General features: G+C 42.9%; 1 protein-coding gene across 1 annotated transcript in view; it reads left to right on the top strand.

Moving 5' to 3' along the window:
• Window positions 1-7,621: 7,621 nt before the first annotated feature.
• The window catches only part of Cep70 (centrosomal protein 70), a 52,805-nt gene continuing 41,132 nt past the window's right edge, over window positions 7,622-19,294 (top strand). Inside the window, exons 1-4 of the mRNA XM_051206475.1 lie at window positions 7,622-7,739; window positions 9,635-9,725; window positions 9,843-9,966; window positions 10,622-10,802. Coding sequence (XP_051062432.1) covers window positions 7,671-7,739; window positions 9,635-9,725; window positions 9,843-9,966; window positions 10,622-10,802 — 465 coding nt within the window. The 5' untranslated portion in view covers window positions 7,622-7,670. The remainder of the gene's footprint in view (window positions 7,740-9,634; window positions 9,726-9,842; window positions 9,967-10,621; window positions 10,803-19,294) is intronic.

The following is a 19,294-nucleotide window of genomic DNA, read 5'->3' as shown; positions in this document are numbered from 1 at the left end:
CTAGTAAAGGCTCGCAGATCTGGCGCCCGAGAGAGATGTAGGGCGGGCAAGCATTCAGCGATGGCGAGGCAGCCCCGGGCTCACTTTCGCTAGCGACCGCACTGTGTATTTCCAGCGTCTCGGAGGTCAAAGAGACTACACACCCAGCGACCCGAGGCTGTCAGAGTGCTTACCAAGGAGCCGCCGCCGCAAGTCTGTGTGGGTGGGAAGCCCCGCCTCCATGCGCGGAGCCAATAATAGAGCGCGGCGCGAACCCCGCCTCCCTGGCGCGCCAGGTGGGTCTCTCGCTCCACCGGGAAGCCATCGACTGCTTCGGCTCGATTAGTCAACCTGGCGGCGCCAACGGTCGCGGGGGCGGGGCCCAGGCCGAGGGGCGGGCGCGCTGCAAGCTGCGGGCAAGCTGCGGCTGAGGTGAGTGGCACTTGGGGTCCCCGAGGGTGTCGCGGGGTCCCTTCTCAAGAGCACGCCCAAGGGTGCCCTCTTTGGAGTCCCGGACGTCTACCCTGGCCGGCCAGGGCCCCCAGGGCGGAGTCGTCCCGGCTGCTAGGTGCGAGCTGGGAACCGCGCGTGCAGGGGTGAGCGTGGAGCACCCTACGGGAGCACGCCTGACACTCAGTGCAGCTCGCTTCCCACTCAGCACCCCGAGCCCCGGCTCCTAACCGAGTGAATGAGGTGAGCGACCGGGTAGAGGAGGCAGGAACTGGGGCTTAGACTCGCCCGTGGCACCGGCTGGCGTTGGGGTTAGCTGTGGGTCCTCGGGACTGATTTCACTCCAGCTCTCTTTGCCGCGCTGTCGGCTGACAGCGATTTGGAGCGCAGAGCGAAGTCGCCTAGAAAGGGTAGGGGAGTATCCCTCCCTCCAGTCAGACTCATTACAAATTCAGGGGGGACTCCGCCTTTACGTAGAGTCCGCGTTGATTAATGTGAAAAAATACCACAAAGCCTAATCAAGGTCCCCATTGCTATGAACCAATTAATAGTTTGTGTGCTTGCGCCACAATTCGGGCACAGAAAACAGAGGGCAGCCTCGGGTGTAGGTCCTTGCCTTCCGCCTTGTTTGGGACAAAGTCTTGTTTTTCTGCATCCTACCCGGACTAGCGGACTAGTGAGGAGAGCTGCAGTGTCCTCCTTCCCTTCTTCCATCTGCCCACGCGAGTGCTGGAATTACAGACTTCTCTATTTTCGTGGGGTCTGGGGAGTGTGCCCCAAGCTTTCTTGCCCATAGCCACTGAGCTGTTTGTAACCATAACTTTTAGCGCTGCAGGCGTTGGTTTCCACCTTCTGCATTGCATGGACTTTTGTTTTTATTCTATTGTCCAACACACCTGTTCCCCCAATTTCCCTTGGGAAAGGAATTTGATGAGACTTTGTGCAGCTTGCTGTGTTGATGAGACAGGGTAGGAAGGCGTTTTATTGGCAGTTTTTGCCCCAACCCAGGACAGGCCAATTCTGGCCTTTTGTTGTTGTTGTTGTTATCTGGGATGGAATAATCTTAAGATCTCCAGGCCTAATTCCCCTTTTACTTGCAGAATAGTAAACATCAAGGTGTAAACATCAAGTTTTCTCTTTAATTTTTATGCAAGATCTCATGCAGCCTAGGTTGAGGATAACCTTGATCCTCCTACCTTGAAATGCTGGGTTTATTGCCAAAAACACCACACTCAACTAAAATTCTTTGTGTAGACTTGGCTGTCCTGGAACTAGCTTTCTAGATCAGGCTGGTCTCTGATCTCCCAGAGATCCACCTGTTTCTGCCTCAATGCTGGAATTATAGGTGTGCACCACTACTGTCCAGCTGTAACAATTTAATGTATGTTGTATTTTAACAGATCCTCAGATGCCTGCAGGGCAACTTAAGGAACTGTTGGGGGAACATGGACTGTGCCAAAATATACACCTTTCCCCTCTCATTATGGCTTAATACTTGTAATCCCAGTACTCAGGAGACTGTGATGGGTGGATTGTAGAATTCAAAACTAGCCTCAGCTTCTTAGAGCCAGGACTGAACAGTAAGGGCCTGTCTCAAAAAACAAATACATACCTCCAATTTTTGGATTTTTCTTTATCTTTATTGTTTTTCTCTCTTCTTTTCCTCCACTTCCCTTTCTTTTCTCTCTTTTCTTTACCTTCCCTCTTTTTTCTTGAAACAAAGTTTCACCACGTAGCCCTGGCTGTCCTGTAACTCACTATGTAGACCAACTTGGCCTCAAACTCAGAGGCCTACCAGGATTTGCCTTGTGAACACTAGGATTAAAGTCATGCACCTGATGAGGGTGCTGGGAACTGTACTCTGGTCCTCTGGACGAGAGTATGTGCTCTTAACCACTGAACTGTTACTTTAGCCCTCCTTTTCATTTTGTTTATTTTGTTTTTTGACATAGGGTCTCCCTCTATTAGTCCTATCTGTCCTGAAACTCACTGTAATGATCAGGCTGGCCTCTAGTTCAGAGATTTACCTACCTCTGCCTCCTGAGTATTGGGATTAAAGGTGTCTGATACTGTACCTGGCTTTCCCCGCCCCCCTTGAGATAGGTTCTTACTGTGTAGCCCAGGCTGCCTAGAACTCATGATCCTCCTTCCAGAGACCCTAAAGCTGGGGATTATGATGTAATTTTTTCCCTTTTTTTTTTTTTTTTTTTTTTTTACAGTTGGCTGTGTTTACTACATATTAAACACCTTGTATTCTCTACCCCTTCTCCAGCAGTCTTAGGTGTTAGTGACAATCTGTAATGCTATAGCTTCTGCCTTGGTCCTAGGAGGAGTTTTTCTTCCCTGAAATTTCAGGGTTCCAAACCTGTGTCCTGTTGTAGCCTGAGATGGAGAGAAGACTACTGCAAATTATTGGCACATTTGCATTAATAGGAATTACTTTCAAGGCTTTGGTTAATTGGTTGTAATAATTTGAAATATGCTCTTGAGAAATCTTGCAGACTTTAATTTGACTTTTTAAAGAACAGTTACAAAGTCAATACTTGGGGAAAGATTGATCACAGGTGCAGGCGAATACTGGGCTTTCCTGCTTTTACTTGAGTGTTCTCAATACATTTGCAAATAAGAATAACTACCCATGAAGCCATGGATCAGAATGGTAGATTTGGATATCCAGCACATTTTCAATAAAGCAATGGTAAGAGATAAGAATGATAAAAGAAAAAGAAAAGGGGAGGCCTTTGATGAAGAGCTTTGGACCATCTTGTTGCTGCAGGTTTTTAGGCTTTGGTTCCAAGGTTATCTGCACCATGGATTTCTGCCTTGTTAATAACTCAAGATCATTTTTAGTGAGAAGCTGAACATTCTAAGGCTTAGGCTTATATCTTTTTGAAACCTAGATCAAGATCCAATTTTGGACATGAGATTCATTGGGTGATCATTTTATTGAGATCAGCTTGGATGACCAGGTGTAAACTGCAAGAGGAATCACTATGACTGAGGTATGTCTGATATAATGGATGACTATTTTTTTTCCAATGTAGGGAGATAGCAAACAAAATTTATTGGATTTTGTGCTAGATGATAAGTTTACATGTTTTTTCCCCTTGTGATTACCTGATAATTCTCAGTAAGTAAACCTCAATAAGAAAACAAAAGTCTGTAAAGTTCAATAGACTGTTGTGCTGTGATGGACTAGTACTACTCAGTGCTCTTCCTGTATTTAGTCTTCTACTCTTCGCAGTACTTCTGTGAACTAAGTACTTTTCCTCCTCCTCCTCTTCTATGAAGAAATCATAGGGATTAATATCCTCTGAATGTGTGGCAGAATCTCCAGGCAGTCTGGCTATATGCTAGCTTTCTTTTGGTTAGCTTTGCATTAAATGTTTTTTGCTGTTATGGTTTGGGAAACCTGCCTCAAGTGGCTGGCTGGGAGCTTAAATAGAAATCTTGGATAGGGAAGAGGCAGTTCTTTAGTGTTGATAGCCTTGGGTTTGAGCCCTGGAGTCTTAAGTCTTGAGGACTAGAGGTTTAGGGCTCCACACGTTCAAAGCCTTCGAATGCCAACATGGAGCAGCTACAGTTGCAGTCTTGAGCTATGGCTCTTTAACCTGCGCTTGAACACTTCTCGTACCGAGTCCTCATAGCCTCAGCCCCTGCCTCCAGTCCTTCATAGTGACACCCTGCTTTTATAACACACCACTGTTTCTTGTGGTTTCAGCATCTGGCTCTTTCTGCTCCTGGTTGTTCTCTGGAACTCTTCAGCTGCTTTCTTGTGTGATGGTTCTGGTACCACATCCTTGGCTTACCGTGGCTCAGTGGAATTTTCCACTGACTCCTGTTGTCTTAGCTCTTGGTGGCGTTCAGAAACTTTTCAGCTATCTCTGCCAGAGCGAGAGGCTTTCGGATTTTGCCTCATCTTTGTGCAACCAGTTTAATCGGTCTTCCTGTGACTAAAGACTACAAGTAGGCAAGAGATCATTTGAGAGAAGACTTTATTGAGCTTAATATTGCAACATGGAGCTTGGGGGTGATGTCAGCTCATAGGCAAGAAGTCTCCTGACTAACCTGGAAATAGTGAAAAATGGCTAGTTTATGTAGCTGGCCAGGCTTATTTAGATATGGACTGTAATTTTTACCAATTTTGATGGTTAGTGCTGTTAACTTGGCAGAATCTAGAATCACCTGGGAGACTGGCTTCTGGGCATGCCTGTTGGAAATTATCTTAATTATGTTAATTGTGGTAGGAAGCCCACCCCAGCTGGGTGGCATCACTCCATGGATAGAATACTGCATCATAGAGGCAGAGAAAGGGAGCTGCATAGCATGTATGCATCAGTTTGTTTGCAGCTGGCATGATTTCTCTGGTCTGTGTGATCATGACCTATGTTGGTCACCAAATGTTTTTTTAACAAAATCTCAATTGTTCATTTTTGTTGTTGTTGTTGGTTTTTTTTTTTTTTTTAAATAAAGACCCAGGAGCCAGACGCTGGGGTAAAAGCTTGCTATCTCAGAGAGGTAGAGAAAGTACCAGCTAACCTCCTCCTCAGCTGACATCCCCAAAGCCTCCTTCTGTGCTGTCTCATGCCAACCTCTCCTAACTCAGTGTCCCTCCCTTCTATTCCCGTGTGTCTGTCTGATGGGAAATGTCTTTCTGTATGCTGTGAATATATGTTTCTCCTATTGGTTGATGAATAAAGCTGTTTCAGCCAATGGACAGGCAGGATGTAGCCGGGCAGGAGGTATAGGCAGGGTCACAAGACTAGGAGAATTCTGAGGAAAGGAACATAGACAGGAATTAAGGGGAGACACCGTGCAACTACCGGGAAGATAGGACATTGAGAATTCTCTGGTAGGCCCTGTGGAAATCGATTAATAGAAATGGGCTAATAAGTAAGAGTGAGCTAGCCTGTAAGATGCCTGAGCCATCAACCAAACAGTTTATAATTAATATAAGCTACTGTGTTTATTTGGCACTAAAGGGCTGCAGGACCTGGTGGTATAGAAACTTCCATTTACATCTGTCCTCCTGACTCTTACGCTGTTGTTGGTTTTGTGTTTTTGGTTTTTCTTAATCATCCTTTGTTTACTTCCTGTCAACTGGTTGATTGCTCCACCTCTTGTTTCTCTGGCCTGCTCCTCCTAAGTGCTTTATGCTCCATCCCACTTAACCAGGGCTGGGGACAAAACCCAGGGCTTTGTGCTAGGCAGTGGAGGAGGCCCTAAGAGAGTGAAGCCCTGAGTGAATGTGTATTTTGACATGAGCAAAGCCTGTTGAGGACTTGTAGACCAAATGGTCCATGGAAAATAGGTACTTCTGTCAGCCATGTGAACCAGGCTAAAGAGGATGGCTTTCCTCAGGTGTTAGAAGTTTTAATGCCTGGCTATGAGAGATTAATTAGTATACAATAACTAGCAACTGGGGTGTCCTCCTATATTCTTACAGGCTGAAGCTGCTTACCTACAGTTAACCCTTCCCCTGTGTTGTACCTAATAAATGCTGTGAGGTTCCAGATTGTGGTAATACTAGGGAACCCCATCAAATCCTAGCTTCATTATATGCATACCTGTGTGTCTGCCCTTTATTTTCCCACTACCCCTAGCCAGGTTTCTAAGACTCGAGTTTTGAATTGAAGTCAAGGCAAAGCTAGCTACATTTCTAGCCCACTTCTTTTCAAGGACAAGTTTTTCAGCAGATCTATAATGCCTGGTTTGAGTACCATCTGGGAACCTGGAATACTAGCAGACAACATCACTACCTTCTTTCTCCTTGGCATGTATGGTTGGTTTGCTGCTGCTTATGATTACTGTGCCTTCTCAGGGATCTTTCCTGACTTGGTCTGTTCTCCAGACTTCCTGCTAGCTAGGGATAGTTAGGCACTTTAAGTTAAGCAATTTCCAGATTCTATGATGTTAATGAATATGATTTTTTTCTTTAACCACCAGAAAGTTTTATCATAGAAATCAAGGAATTCTTTTTTTCCCCCCCAAAATGTAGTCTTACACTGCAAGAATGATGATAAAGTAGACTGAACTTTTTTTGTTGGTCAAACAGAACCTCTTCTTCCTGTTTTCTGATCTACTTAGAAATATAGACTGCCTAATAAAGTGATCCTAGTCTTCCCTTGTAGCCCAGTGAGTAGTTAACAGTTCAGGAGTCTCATAATCTTTTCAAAATATTTTGGGCTGGGCATGGTAGTACACACCTGTAATTCCAGCACTAGGAAGAAAGAAGCAGGTGGATCTCTGAGTTCAAAGTCAGCCTGGTCTACATAGCAAATTTCAGGCAGCCAGGACAACATACAGAAACCCTATCATTCATATATTCATATACCATATATATTCATGTATTATTTCTCTCATTCTTTATATGAAAAGCTAGAATGCTATGTCCCAGAGAACAGTATAAGATAGTATTTGTCTAAATACATCATGTACAAGCATGCTATATACAAAGTAAAAATGTTGATGTAAGAATAGTCTAATTTGGCCTGTAAAAATAGATCTTTCCATTCTTTTTCTTTCTTTCCTTCTTTCTTTCTCTCCTGTCTTCTCTCTATTTCTCTCTGAGACAAGTTTTCTCTGAATAGCCCTGGTTGTCCTGTAACCACTTTGTAGACCAGGCTGACCTCATACTCAGCTATCTGCCTCTGCCTCCCAAGTGATGGGACTAAAGATGAATACCATCACCTGGCTGTGGATTATATTAAATTAGATAGTTTGTTTTTATGACAGGTCTCTATATAGCCCTAGTTGCCCTAGAACTCACTATGTGGACAAGGAAGGCCTTGAACTCAGAGAGATCCACCTGCTTCTGCCTCTGGGGGGTAGGGATTAAAAGTATGGCACCATGCCCAGTAAACAAAGAGCGTAAGCATGAGGATTATGAAGGAAAAAGGCACTCAGGATTAAGTATGATATACCTAATAACATAGGTGTGGGTTTGTCTAAGAGAGTATGGCCCCATATAGAATTCCTTTAACTTTGGTATTTAAGAATGATTTTGAAGTTCTGCTCCTCCTGCCTCCTCCTCCCAAGTCCTTGGGTTATAAGCATGTACCATACTAGTTTTATGTAGATTTGGAGGATGAACTCAGCACTATATGTGGATTGACAGTGACTCTACCAGCTTAGCTACATCTCCACACCTCTTAAACTTCTATTGCACTTTTTCTTTTTGAACTCAGGGAACTCAAATTTTTTTATTGCCTACCTCTACTTTGGATTCTACAAAAGAAACGATGCCTCCAACAGCCCCTCAAGCTCGGGACTCCAGTCCGTTATCAAACAGACTCCTGATTGAAAAACAGGTAAGCCTGAAATATTTTAGGTCAGGGCTTGTGGGCATTGAACAACTGCATGCTATGATCACACATGCCTTCTTTACCTGCTCTGGGACTTTGAGGATGACACCTTCAAAGCAAGCAAAGGAACTTCCTGAGGTGGCCCAGGCTTGTCTGAATTCACAATTCCAGGAACTATCCATGAAATTTGTAACTATCACAGTTCAGTGAAGTACAGAACATTAAGGCGCAGGCTAAGGGAGAACGGTGGCTCCTTGCAGTTGTGCTTGTTCAATGGGCAGGGACTGGGGGGCAGGGCTCAGTTGAGCCCCTTCTGTCAATTCACCAGAGGATACTCTGAGATTAAATTGTAGTGAAAACAAAATGGACTAAAAAGCCAATGCTATTCTATTTTGGTAGAAATAGGGGGAAAGAATAAGTTCCCTGAAGCAGGAAGGGGACATCTAGGGACAGTTCTGTGGTTGTGACCCGGCTGGCCACTCTTCTCCTTTTTTACTTTCAGTGGCTCCAAGAAGGTCTGATTCTTTGCTTTCTTCCCTTTGCTGTTTGCTTGCAGATTTCACCAGCTGTCTATTTGACCATCTCTACCTTTCTCATTTGTCTTTTTCTTGAGCTTCAGTCTCTGCTTTGTGCACGTTTTTGGCATCTCTTTTCTTTTCATGTCCAGCTTAGCAAATGGTTTCATTGTTTGTTTGCATAGTGCTTTTTTGAATAGTTCAGGATCATCCTCTACATCTGTAGGCTTTCCTTCCTTACACCCTGCCTCTGAACCATGTGCTCTCTTCTGCCTGAATCACATCCAGGGCCTCTTCCTTTCCTGATGCAGTAGCCCACTTGTAAGCTTTGTCCACAGCTTCAAAAGCCTTTTGTGCACCAACAGCAGCATCTTGATTTTTTTTTCAGGATGTACCAGTGTTGTACAGCTGCTGAAACCTCTCTTTTATTTCTTTTTCTGTCACTTCAGGAATAGCTGGAAAATCTCAAATGGGTTCACATTAAAGAGAAACCTGGACAGGTCAATCTTTCAGTCTGATTTTTGGATATAGAACTTCTTTCTATTTGTTTAGCCTTTCTGAAGAAGATCATAAGAGCCGCCTCTGAACCACCTGCCTAGAGCCCTGCCTGTTTGGAAGCTACCATATCCCTGAAGCTGCCATTTCCCAAGTCCAACCCTCACATGACCCTTTATTTTCTTTTTTCATCATTGTTAAAGCAATACTTATTTCAGAGTGGCTAGTTTTAGTTTTCATTTGTGTCCTTTGAGTATGGCCTGACCTTATTCAAGTAGACTTACCTGTTTTACTGAAATCACAAGTTTTGTTGTTGTTTTTGTTTAAATTTGCCCATTAAGGCCTACATGTGGATATTTTGTGTAATACAATTTATTCATTTGCATACTTCTGTTGTTGATTTTAGTACAGTAAAGTCTAAATCTTTTTAAGTTACAATTTGATACATAAAATTTAATATTAAAACTAGGCATGCCAAACATCTTTCATTCCAGCACTTGGGAAACAGAGGCAATCATACCTCTTAAATTCAAGGCTAGTCTGGTTTACATTGCTAGTTCCAGTCCAGCCAGGGCTACATAGTGAAACCCTGTCTAAAAAAATTATAAGACTGTTTGAGCACTTGCTGGTCTTCCATGGGACCCTAGTTCAGTTCACAGCATCTATGTCATGTGACTCACAACCGCCTCAAACCCCAGGGGCTGACACCCTCTTCTTGTGTCTGCTGCACCAGAACTTTACAAGCTCATACCCACATATAGATGAACAAATACATCCATCTAAAAATCAGACACCTTTGGAGGGAAGGTTCTGTTCTGAAAGCATAGGATGTTATAAAAGGTTTTTCTTCACATCTTAAAGTTGTTCCTTTTTTCTCTGCTGTGATTGTAGCAGGAAGAAGCAGAATGGGAAAGCATAAATGGGCTGTTGATGACACATGGCTTCAAACCTTTGTGTCTAGTCAAAAGAACTGACCTCAAAGGTAACTAGATGCTGTTCTTGCTCTGTTAGGAACAAAGCTTATTTTTCTTTAAAAAGTGTTTATCTTAAAATGGCTTTACCTTTTTCTTTGCTTTTACCATGGCATATATCAATGTAGAGCTCATCGTTTTTGACAAGCAATCATCACAAAGAATGAGGCAGACTTTGAAAATGTTGATAGAAGAAACAACGCGTCAGCAGAGCATGATACGGGAGCTCATAGAGACGAACCAGCAGCTTAAGTAAGGCAGTGGTATTGTTTGCGTGTATTCTAAGCACAACTCCCCCAAGGAGGATCCTGAAATTTCATTGTACTTTTTTAAAATTTATTTTTCTTCTTACACGTGTAAGTGTTTTCTGTCAGCAATGTATTTAAGTATACCATGTGGGTGCCTGAACCCAGAGTTCAGAAGAGGGCATCAGATCTGCTGGAACTAGAGTTGATGAATGATTGTGAACCACAATGTGGATGTTGGCAACCGAACCTGGGTTCCCTAGAAGAACAGCTAATGCTCTTAACTGCTGAACCATCTTTCCAGCTCCCTGAAATTTCATTTTTATTAAATGTAAAACAAAATTGTTTTTATAAATAAATGGGAAAAAATTAAGTAGACAACTTCCAGTAGCACTTAGCATTGATATGTAATGGTACATATTCTATTTACTTTCTCTTATAATGTAGATGAGATTGGGTGTATCAGGGGGCATGACTACACACCTTTTATAAGATAGAAGTGTTGAGGCTCGGGTGCAGCTCAGTGCTAATTATGCTAATTTTTAATTCTCAGCACTAAAACAAAATAAAAAATGTTACGAATATGGAAAGTACTTTGTTGTATGTCATGCACAATCAGATTTATCTTAACAGTGAGGGAAGGATTTGTGTCTCTTAATTAGAAATGAACTTCAACTGGAACAGAACCGAGCAGCACACCAGGAACATCGAGCCAATGACCTGGAGCAGATTATGGACAGCGTGAAATCCAAAATTGGTGAATTAGAAGATGAGTCCCTAAACAGGGTTTACCAGCAACAAAATAGAATAAAAAACCTTCAAAAGGAGCATAAAGTATTACAGGTATTGTATTGACTTATATGTTTTCTTATTTGATGGTTAATATCTAAAGTTCTTCATAGTCCCAGGTAATTTCCATTTCCCTAAAAGAAGCATGTGTGTGTCTGTGTGAGTGTATACCACATATGTATGGGTATCTTTGGAGGCCAGAAGACGGTGTGAGGTCCCTTGGCACTGGAATAACAACAGAAGTTTGTAAGCTGCTGGATGTGGATGCTGGGAACTTAATTTACATCCTCTAGAAGAGCAGGAAGTGCTCTTAACCACTGAGTCCTATGGCATCTCATCACCATTGGTGGCACACGCTTTTAATTCAGCATTCAGGAGGTAGAGGCAGGTGGATCTCTGTGAGTTCCAGGCCAGCCTGGTCTACAAAGTGAGTATCAGGACAGCCTCCAAAACACAATACAGAGAAGAAACCCTGTCTCGAAAAACAAAACAAAACAAACAAAACAAACAAAAGAACAAGAAAAACTCTGTCTTGAAACAAAGCAAAATAAAACAAAAAACCTGAAAGAAACCAGGTTGGGCCAGCCATGGGGAGCAAGCTAGTAAGCAGAACCCCTCCATGTCCTCTGCATCCGTTCCTGCCTCTAGGTTCCTGCCCTGTTTGATATGCTGTCCTGACTCCCTTCAGTGATAGATTATGATGTGGAAATATGAGACAAATTAAACCCTTTCATTTCCAACTTGTTTTTTGTTATGGTGTTTTATCACAACAATAGTTATCTAAGACAATAGAGCTTATTGGAAACCTGTATAGATCTCTTTATATAGGGCTTAGAATGCCCTATATAAAGTGCACAGTGCCATGTAGAGTCTGTAGTGCATTTCTGTTGAGTACTGTTGAGTACATATGCCCCGTTGAGCTCATATTACAACTGCATGAAGTTTAGAGTACACCTTTTTTAGTGTCCATACTACAGTATTTAGTGGTCATAGAACATGCGGAGAACTCCTGAAGATCTTTGTAGAACTAATACTTCACTTATGTAGAACTCCCAGTTCAGATATCTTGTTTTTTTATTTTTTATTTTTATTTTACACGTCGATCCCAGCTCCCTCTTCCCCCCTCCCATACCCCCTCTCCCCTCCCAACACCCCCCATCCACACGCAGGGTGATGCCTTTCAGGAAGGGCCATCCAAATCCATCAAGTCATCCAGAGTAGGGACCAAGCCCTCCCTCCTGCCTCTAGGTTAAGGGAGTATCCCTCCATGGGGAATGTGCTCCCAAAGTCCTTTTGTGCACCAGGGATACATCCTGGTTCCACTGTCAGAGGTCCTTTAGACTGCCAAGGCCTTCTAGCTGAGACCCATGTTCAGGGGGTCTGAGTCAGTCCAGTGCTGGATTCCCAGCTATCAGTCTGGGGGCCATTAGCTCCTCCTTGTTCAGGTAAGCTGCCTCTATGTGATTCTGTAGCCTGGTCTTGTCCTCCCTCTCTGCATCTGGATTCCAGTTTGGTTCAATGTTTAGTTGTAGGTGTCTGCTTCTGTTTCCATCAGCTACTAGGTGAGGGATCTTTAATGGTGGATAAGTTAGTCATCAATCTCATTATCAGGGAAGGGCATTTATGGTAGTCTTTCCACTGTTGCTCAAATTGTTAGTTGGGGTCAGTCTTGTAGGTCTCTGGACATTTCTCTAGAGTCACTTTTCTCTTCAAACCTATAATGGCTCTCTCTCTTTCTCCCTCTTCCCCCCCCCATCTATTTCTCCTCTTACTCAATCTTCCTAGTCCCACGTGCTTTCCTCTCCTCTCTCTTTCTCTTTCTCCCTCTCCACTCACTGTCCACCTCCCCTCCCAATATGCTCAGGAGATCTTGTCTCTCTCCCCTTCTGAGAGGGACCTTATATGAATCTCTTATAATTCTTGTATCCTAGTGTCTCTGGCAGTGTGAATTATAGGCTGGTGATCCTTTGCTAATGTCTAAAATCCATATATGAGTGAGTACATACCATGTTCCTCTTTTTGTGACTGGGTTACCACATTCAGGATGGTTTCTTCAAGTTCCATCCATTTGCCTGCGAATTTCAAGATTCCATTGTTTTTTCCTGCAGAGTAGTACTCCATTGTGTAGATGTGCCATATCTTTATCCAGTCTTCAGTTGAGGGGCATCTAGGTTGCTTCCAGGTTCTTGCTATTACAAATAATGCTGCTACAAACATAGTTCAACATATGCCTTTGTTGCATGGATGTGGATCATTTGGGTATATGCCTAAGAGGGGGATTGCCGGGTCCTGTGGTAGACTGATTCCCATTTTCCTGAGGAACCGCCATACTGATCTCCAAAATGGCTGTACAAGTTTGCACTCCCACCAGCAGTGGAGGAATGTTCTCCTTTCTCCACATCCTCTCCAGCATAAGTTGCCATTGGTGTTTCAATTTTAGCCATTCTGGCAGGAGTAAGATAGTATCTCAAAGTTGTTTTGATTTGCATTTCCCTGATAGCTAAGGATGTTGAGCACTTTCTTAAGTGTCTTTCAGCCTTTTTGATTTCCTCTATTGAGAATTCTTTCTTCAGTTCTGTACCCCATTTTTAAATAGGGTTATTTGGTGTTTTGGTGACTAGTTTCTTGAGTTCTTTATATATTTTGGAGATCAGCCCTCTGTCAGATGTAGGATTGGAGAAAATCTTTCCCCAGTCTGTGGGCTGCCGTTTGGTCTTGTCAACTGTGTCCTTTGCCTTATAGAAGCTTTTCAATTTCAGGAGGTCCCATTTATTAATTGTTGATCTCAGTGTCTGTGCTACTGGAGTTATGTTCAGGAAGTAGTCTCCTGTACCAATTTCTTCAATGGTACCTCCCACTTTCTCTTCTAAGAGGTTCAGTGTGGCTGGATTTATGTTGAGGTCTTTGATCCATTTGGCTTGAGTTTTGTGCATAGCAATAGGCATGGGTCTATCTGCAGTCTTCTACACACCATCATCCAGTTGTGCCAGCACCATTTGTTGACGATGCTTTCCTCCTCCCATTGTATATTTTTAGCTGTTTTGTCAAAAATCTGGTGTTCGTAGGTGTGTGGGTTAATGTCAGGATTTTCTATTCAATTCCATTGGTCTACCTGTCTATTTTTATGCCAATACCAGGCTGTTTTCAGAACTATAGCTCTGTAGTAGAGCTTAAAGTTGGGGATGGTGATGCCTCCTGAAGTTCCTTTATTGTACAGCGTTGTTTTGGCTATCCTGGGTCTTTTTTTCCATATAAAGTGGATTATTATCCTTTCAAGTTTAGTGAAAAATTGTGCTGGGATTTTAATGGGGATTGCATTGAATCTGTAGATTGCTTTTGGCAAGATTGCCATTTTTACTATGTTTATCCTACCTATCCAAGAGCATGGGAGATCTTTCCATTTTCTGGCATCTTCTTTAATTTCTTTCTTTAAAGACACAAAATTCTTGCTATATAGGTCTTTCACTTGTTTGGTAAGCATTACCCGAAGATACTTTATGTTGTTTGTGGCTATTGTAAAGGGTGATGTTTCTCTGATTTCTTTCTCAGCCCCTTTGTCGTCTGTATATAGTAGGGCTACTGATTTTTTTTGAGTTTATCTTGTATCCTGCTAGTTTGCTGAAGGTGTTTATTAGCTTTAGGAGTTCCCTGGTAGAGTGTTTTGGGTCACTTGTGTAAACTATCATATCATCTGCAAGTAGTGAAAAGTTAAGTTTGACTTCTTCCATTCCAATTTGTATCCCTTGATCTCCTTTTGTTGTCTTATTGCTTTAGCTAGCATTACAATATTGAAGAGATATGGAGAGGGCAGCCTTATCTTGTTCCTGATTTTAGAGGAATTGCCTTAAGCTTCTCTCCATTCAGTTTGATGTTGGCTGTCGGGTTACTGTATATTGCTTTTATTATGTTTAGGAATGTCCCTGCTATCCATGATCTCTCCAAGACCTTTATCATGAAAGGGTGTTGAATTTTGTCAAAGGCTTTTTCAACATCTAGTGAGATGATCATGTGGTTTTTCTTTTTCAGTTCACATTGATAGATTTATGTTGAACCATCCTTGCCACCCCGGGGTGAAGCCTACTTGGTCATGGTGTGCCCCGACCAGCGGGGCCTAGTTATTCGTGGGTTGAGGTGGGCTAGAACCTGAAAATAATGGGAGAGAAAGGAACGAGACCAAGCAATGCTTGTCAAGGTCTCACTTTATTAGGCACAAAGAGGGGTTTTGAAAGCAAAGCAGGGAGGAAATGGGGAGGGGTAGCTGTGCTGACTCTGGGGCTCTGGTATTGTCCCAGGCCATAAATGTCTGTTTATCTCAGTTCCTGGCATCTTGGTTCATCTCAGTTCCTGGGTTGAATGGAACAGACTGCTCTTTTAGCAGTTTTCTGTTTTACCAAGATAAGGTTCAATTAGAGTTTTAAAATGTAAGTAATTCTGCAAGAGGATGTGACTCAAGGCTGGCTCCCAACATATCCCCCTATTTTATTATTTTTTTATGGAGGGTCTGTCTTAGGCTACGCGGTGGGCTCCCACAATCGGGACCCTGGGGATGGGCTTGTCACTATGTAACGAATGGGTAGGACCTCTGTCTTAGGCTACATAGGGTGCATCCGCCCTCAGCACTCAAAGACGTAGTCAAAAATCGGGCGAGAAACTCGGGCAGGAAGAGTGGGCTCCTGAGAGACGGCCTTATGCTACTCCCGTCGTTGAGGGACCTACAGCCGAAGAGGAGGGTCTGCATCTGCTTTGTGACACCGTGATACTCCCGTCATTGACGTCTCCATATTTGAGAGAACCAGGTCCTCTGTTGTTCGAGTCCTGTGAAATCAAGTCCTTGTCTAGGGGGATCAGAATTGGCATTGTCACCATCCTCAACAGGTTCCTCAGAGGAGCCCTGTTCCTTTTTTCAAAAGCTGATGGTAGTGTACAGAAATAGGTTTTTTGAGTATGGAATTAATTTGAGTTTTGATCAATTGAGTTAGTCTCTGGAATGCCCAAGGCCCAAAAGTCAGCAGCAGCAATAATCCCACCAATGGTCCCAGGAAAGAAAGAAGCAGGGTAGAAAGCCAAGGGGAGGTGGAAAACCAATTTTTATACCAGGACTCTGTTCTCGCTGTTGTTTACGTTCCTCAAGACTTTTCTGTACTCTATCTAAGCTGTCTTCCACTAAGCCAGTCTTATCAGCAAAAAAGCAACATTCCTCTTTTAAGACTGCACAAAGGCCACCCTGTTGCAAGAATAATAGATCAAGCCTTCTTCTATTCTGTAACACAATTTCTGCTAAAGAAGTATGTGAATCCTTTAGATTTTTTTAGTCCATATTGTAATTCTTTAATATCTTGTCTACTGCCACTGTGAGTCGATTGAAATGGGAGTTAGTCTGTACTAGAGAGGCTATTTCTGTCCCTGCCCCAGCAGCTCCAATACCTAGAATAACAGCCAAGGTAATGGCAGTTACCGGTTCTCTTTTTACATGGCTGAAAGTATCTCGACCCCAGAAGTTAAGGAAGGTTTCTGGATCATGTATAGTAAGTCGAGGTACCAACTGGACCAAGGTACAATAGTCTTGTTTCTTTAGAAAAACTGAGACTACCACATAAGTAGTCAATCCAGAGGAGCAGGCAAGATAGGTTCCTTCTGGTGCTGTAACATAAATGTATTGTGAGGAAATTACGACCGTTTGGTTACATATTGGAATTAATGAGGAGGGAGGAATCATGTGAGGACCAAGAAGACAAAGACCCAGTCCTGAGACTTGGCCAATGGTTAGGCCTTGTTCTGTGGGGGAAGTAGGGCTCCATCTTAACTGGCTAGTATCATTAGTAAAGATAACATTATCAAAAACAGCAATCCCTTCGTAAAAGGGGGACCTGGAGAAAAGCAAATCCAGCATTCTTGTAGGTCTGTATTATTGGTCAGATGGAGGGTTTGAATAGTTGAATTGGCTAATGCAAGAATCAATTCTGCAGAGGAAGGAGGTCCAGGGGGTAAGGTGGGTTGAAAAGTTCCTGTGACCTTCACGGGGGAAGCGGAAGGTTTGGCAGAGGGTCTAACAGGAGGCCTACAAGGGACATTTTCCTTCTGGTGTAATTCGGGATTGGGGCCAACAGCTGTTTTAGGGCTCGAGGGAAAAGATTTTTGTAGCTGTATTTTAAAGGTAAGGCCTTTATCTTCTCCTGAAATATACAGGCGAAGACCCCAGTGAGCCTCTCGAGTTGGCCAATTTTGTAATTGTTTTCCCCCATTGATGAAAGAGATCAACAAAGAATTACACTAGTGTTTGGAGCATTGTCGATTATAGGGAACAGGTCCTGAATTTAACTCATCAGAAGGGGGATTTGGGCGCTTAACCGTTATAAGGTCCCAACTAGAGGAGGGTTTCCAATAAGTGTCCCCAGTGGTCTCACATCCCCAGGCAGCACAAAAGTAATCTTGTTCAAAGCCACATTTGTTCTCTATAGATCGGTCTCGATGGGATCCAGGGCAGACATATATAGGTGCCATAGTAATAGAAGTCCTGGCCTGCCCATTAAAACATCCTGGTAGGGAAGTAGATCTAGTATTGTATTGACAGGTCTAGACCAGGGCAAGTAATAGCTAGACATTCCCCACCTGGTTTCAGAAGCCCCCATAGCCAGGGCACAGAGATCAACAACTAAGGAATCAAAAGAGGGTTGGGGCCCAAAATGTGAGGAGGTGTTGGCTACATCTCCGGCTTCATTGAAGATGATCCATGTATAGTTGTAGATTTGATACTGGTTAGAGATGGCAGGAATTCCCAAGGACAGCAGGCTGCAGGCGGTCCAGAGAAACAGCATCTTTGTATCTAGAATTTAAACACAGTTGGAATTTTTCTCAGGGTTTCCCCTGGGTGGGTTATATAATTTTAACAGGTGCTCAGGCAGCCATCTGATTATCAAATATGCAGGTATGTCCTTTTCCCCATATAAGCACTGGATCTGGTCCATGCCATTGGTTGGTAAGCGGATCTTTCCATAATGCCTGGGTATGATCATGTGCTGTGGTCGGATGCTAAAGGTGATCAGCAGCTGACTTTTTAAATTTATCATAGGTAAGGAAATTAAGCACAAACAAGGCATGGTTTAGAAGATTTTTAGGATTATTTTTATCGGGGTACAATTTTTCTCCTCCAGAATACAGTTTATAAAGCATATTTTTAAGTGTCTGGTGTGCTCTTTCGACAACTCCTTGACCTTGAGGATTATAAGGAATGCCAGTAATATGTTTAATTTTTTTATTGGGCACAAAATGTTGAAATGCTTTACTAGTATATCCAGATCCGTTGTCTGTCTTTATAATTTTTTGGAACTCCTATGTAAGCAAAACATTTTAAACAGTGACTTATCACATGTTTAGTGGCTTCTCCAGTTTGTACAGTGGCCATTAAGAAGCCTGAATACATATCGACTGTCACATGTACATACTTGAATCTGCCAAATTTTGCAATATGAGTAACATCCATTTGCCATAAATGATTAGGAAGCAGGCCTGAGGATTTACTCCTATATTAGTTACTGGTAAATATTGTGGGCACATATCACATTGTTTGACAATTTGTTGAGCAGTCTCTGTAGTTCAACCAAACTCTTTTCTTAGACTATTTCTATTTTGATGATGACGCCACCTTTTTAGGGGAGGCTGGCAAATGAATCCAATATATAAGGCCATTTTTCCAAAAACCAGTGGTAGGTCAAAAACTGGAGGAAAGTACAACTACAATAAGAGGCTGTTTATAATCTAGGTGGCAAAGATGGGCTTTTTCAATGCTTTTTAAATAGAATTGGATAGCCCCCTTTCTAATTTGTCTGGGAGAGGTCAGAGCTGGATCCCCTGGAAGAATATCATATGTTGGTCTAAGCTCCCCTGTTTTAATGGAGAGAGAGGCAGATCCATTGAACATCTCCCAAAAACTTTTGCCAATCATGAAGAGTTTTTAAATTTGAACAATCAATTTGGAGTCTTTGAAGCTGGAGGACAGCCTGTTGGATTCGATGGCCTAGATAGGAGGTTTCTTTTTAACCTTCTCTGGGGCCAAAATAAATCCACGAGCCTCCAGGAGCTTCTGCAATTTAGCAAACACTTCAAGACATCTCTCCTCAGCAGATACTGCCAGCGGAATATCATCCATATAATGGATAATGTAAAGATCAAAAAACTTGTGCCTGATAGGATCCAGGCAGGCAGCCACATAAGCCTGGCATATTGTAGGACTTTAGCCATTCCTTGGGAGAGCACCCATTGAAAGTGAAGGGTGTATTCCTGAGTAGAAATTTAATAGAAGGTAGGCTAAATGCAAACCTGGGGCTAACTTGGGAGTGCAGCAGAATGGAAAAGAAACAATCCTTTAAATTAGTAACAAGTAGATGCCAATCTTTAGGAATAACTATAGGTGAGGGCAAGCCAGGCTGAAGAGTTCCCATAGGCTGCATTGTTAAATTAATGGCTTTCAAATCCTGGAGCAATCTTCCTTTTCCTGAAGCCTTTTAAATCGCAAATATAGGGGAATTTCAGGGAGAGGTGGAGGGGAT

The sequence above is a fragment of the Phodopus roborovskii genome, unplaced genomic scaffold (genome assembly GCF_943737965.1).
Source record: "Phodopus roborovskii unplaced genomic scaffold, PHOROB, whole genome shotgun sequence".
NCBI lineage: Eukaryota > Metazoa > Chordata > Mammalia > Rodentia > Cricetidae > Phodopus > Phodopus roborovskii.
The sequence above is the reverse complement of the archived record's forward strand: the minus strand, read 5'-3'. Positions and strand labels throughout refer to the sequence as shown.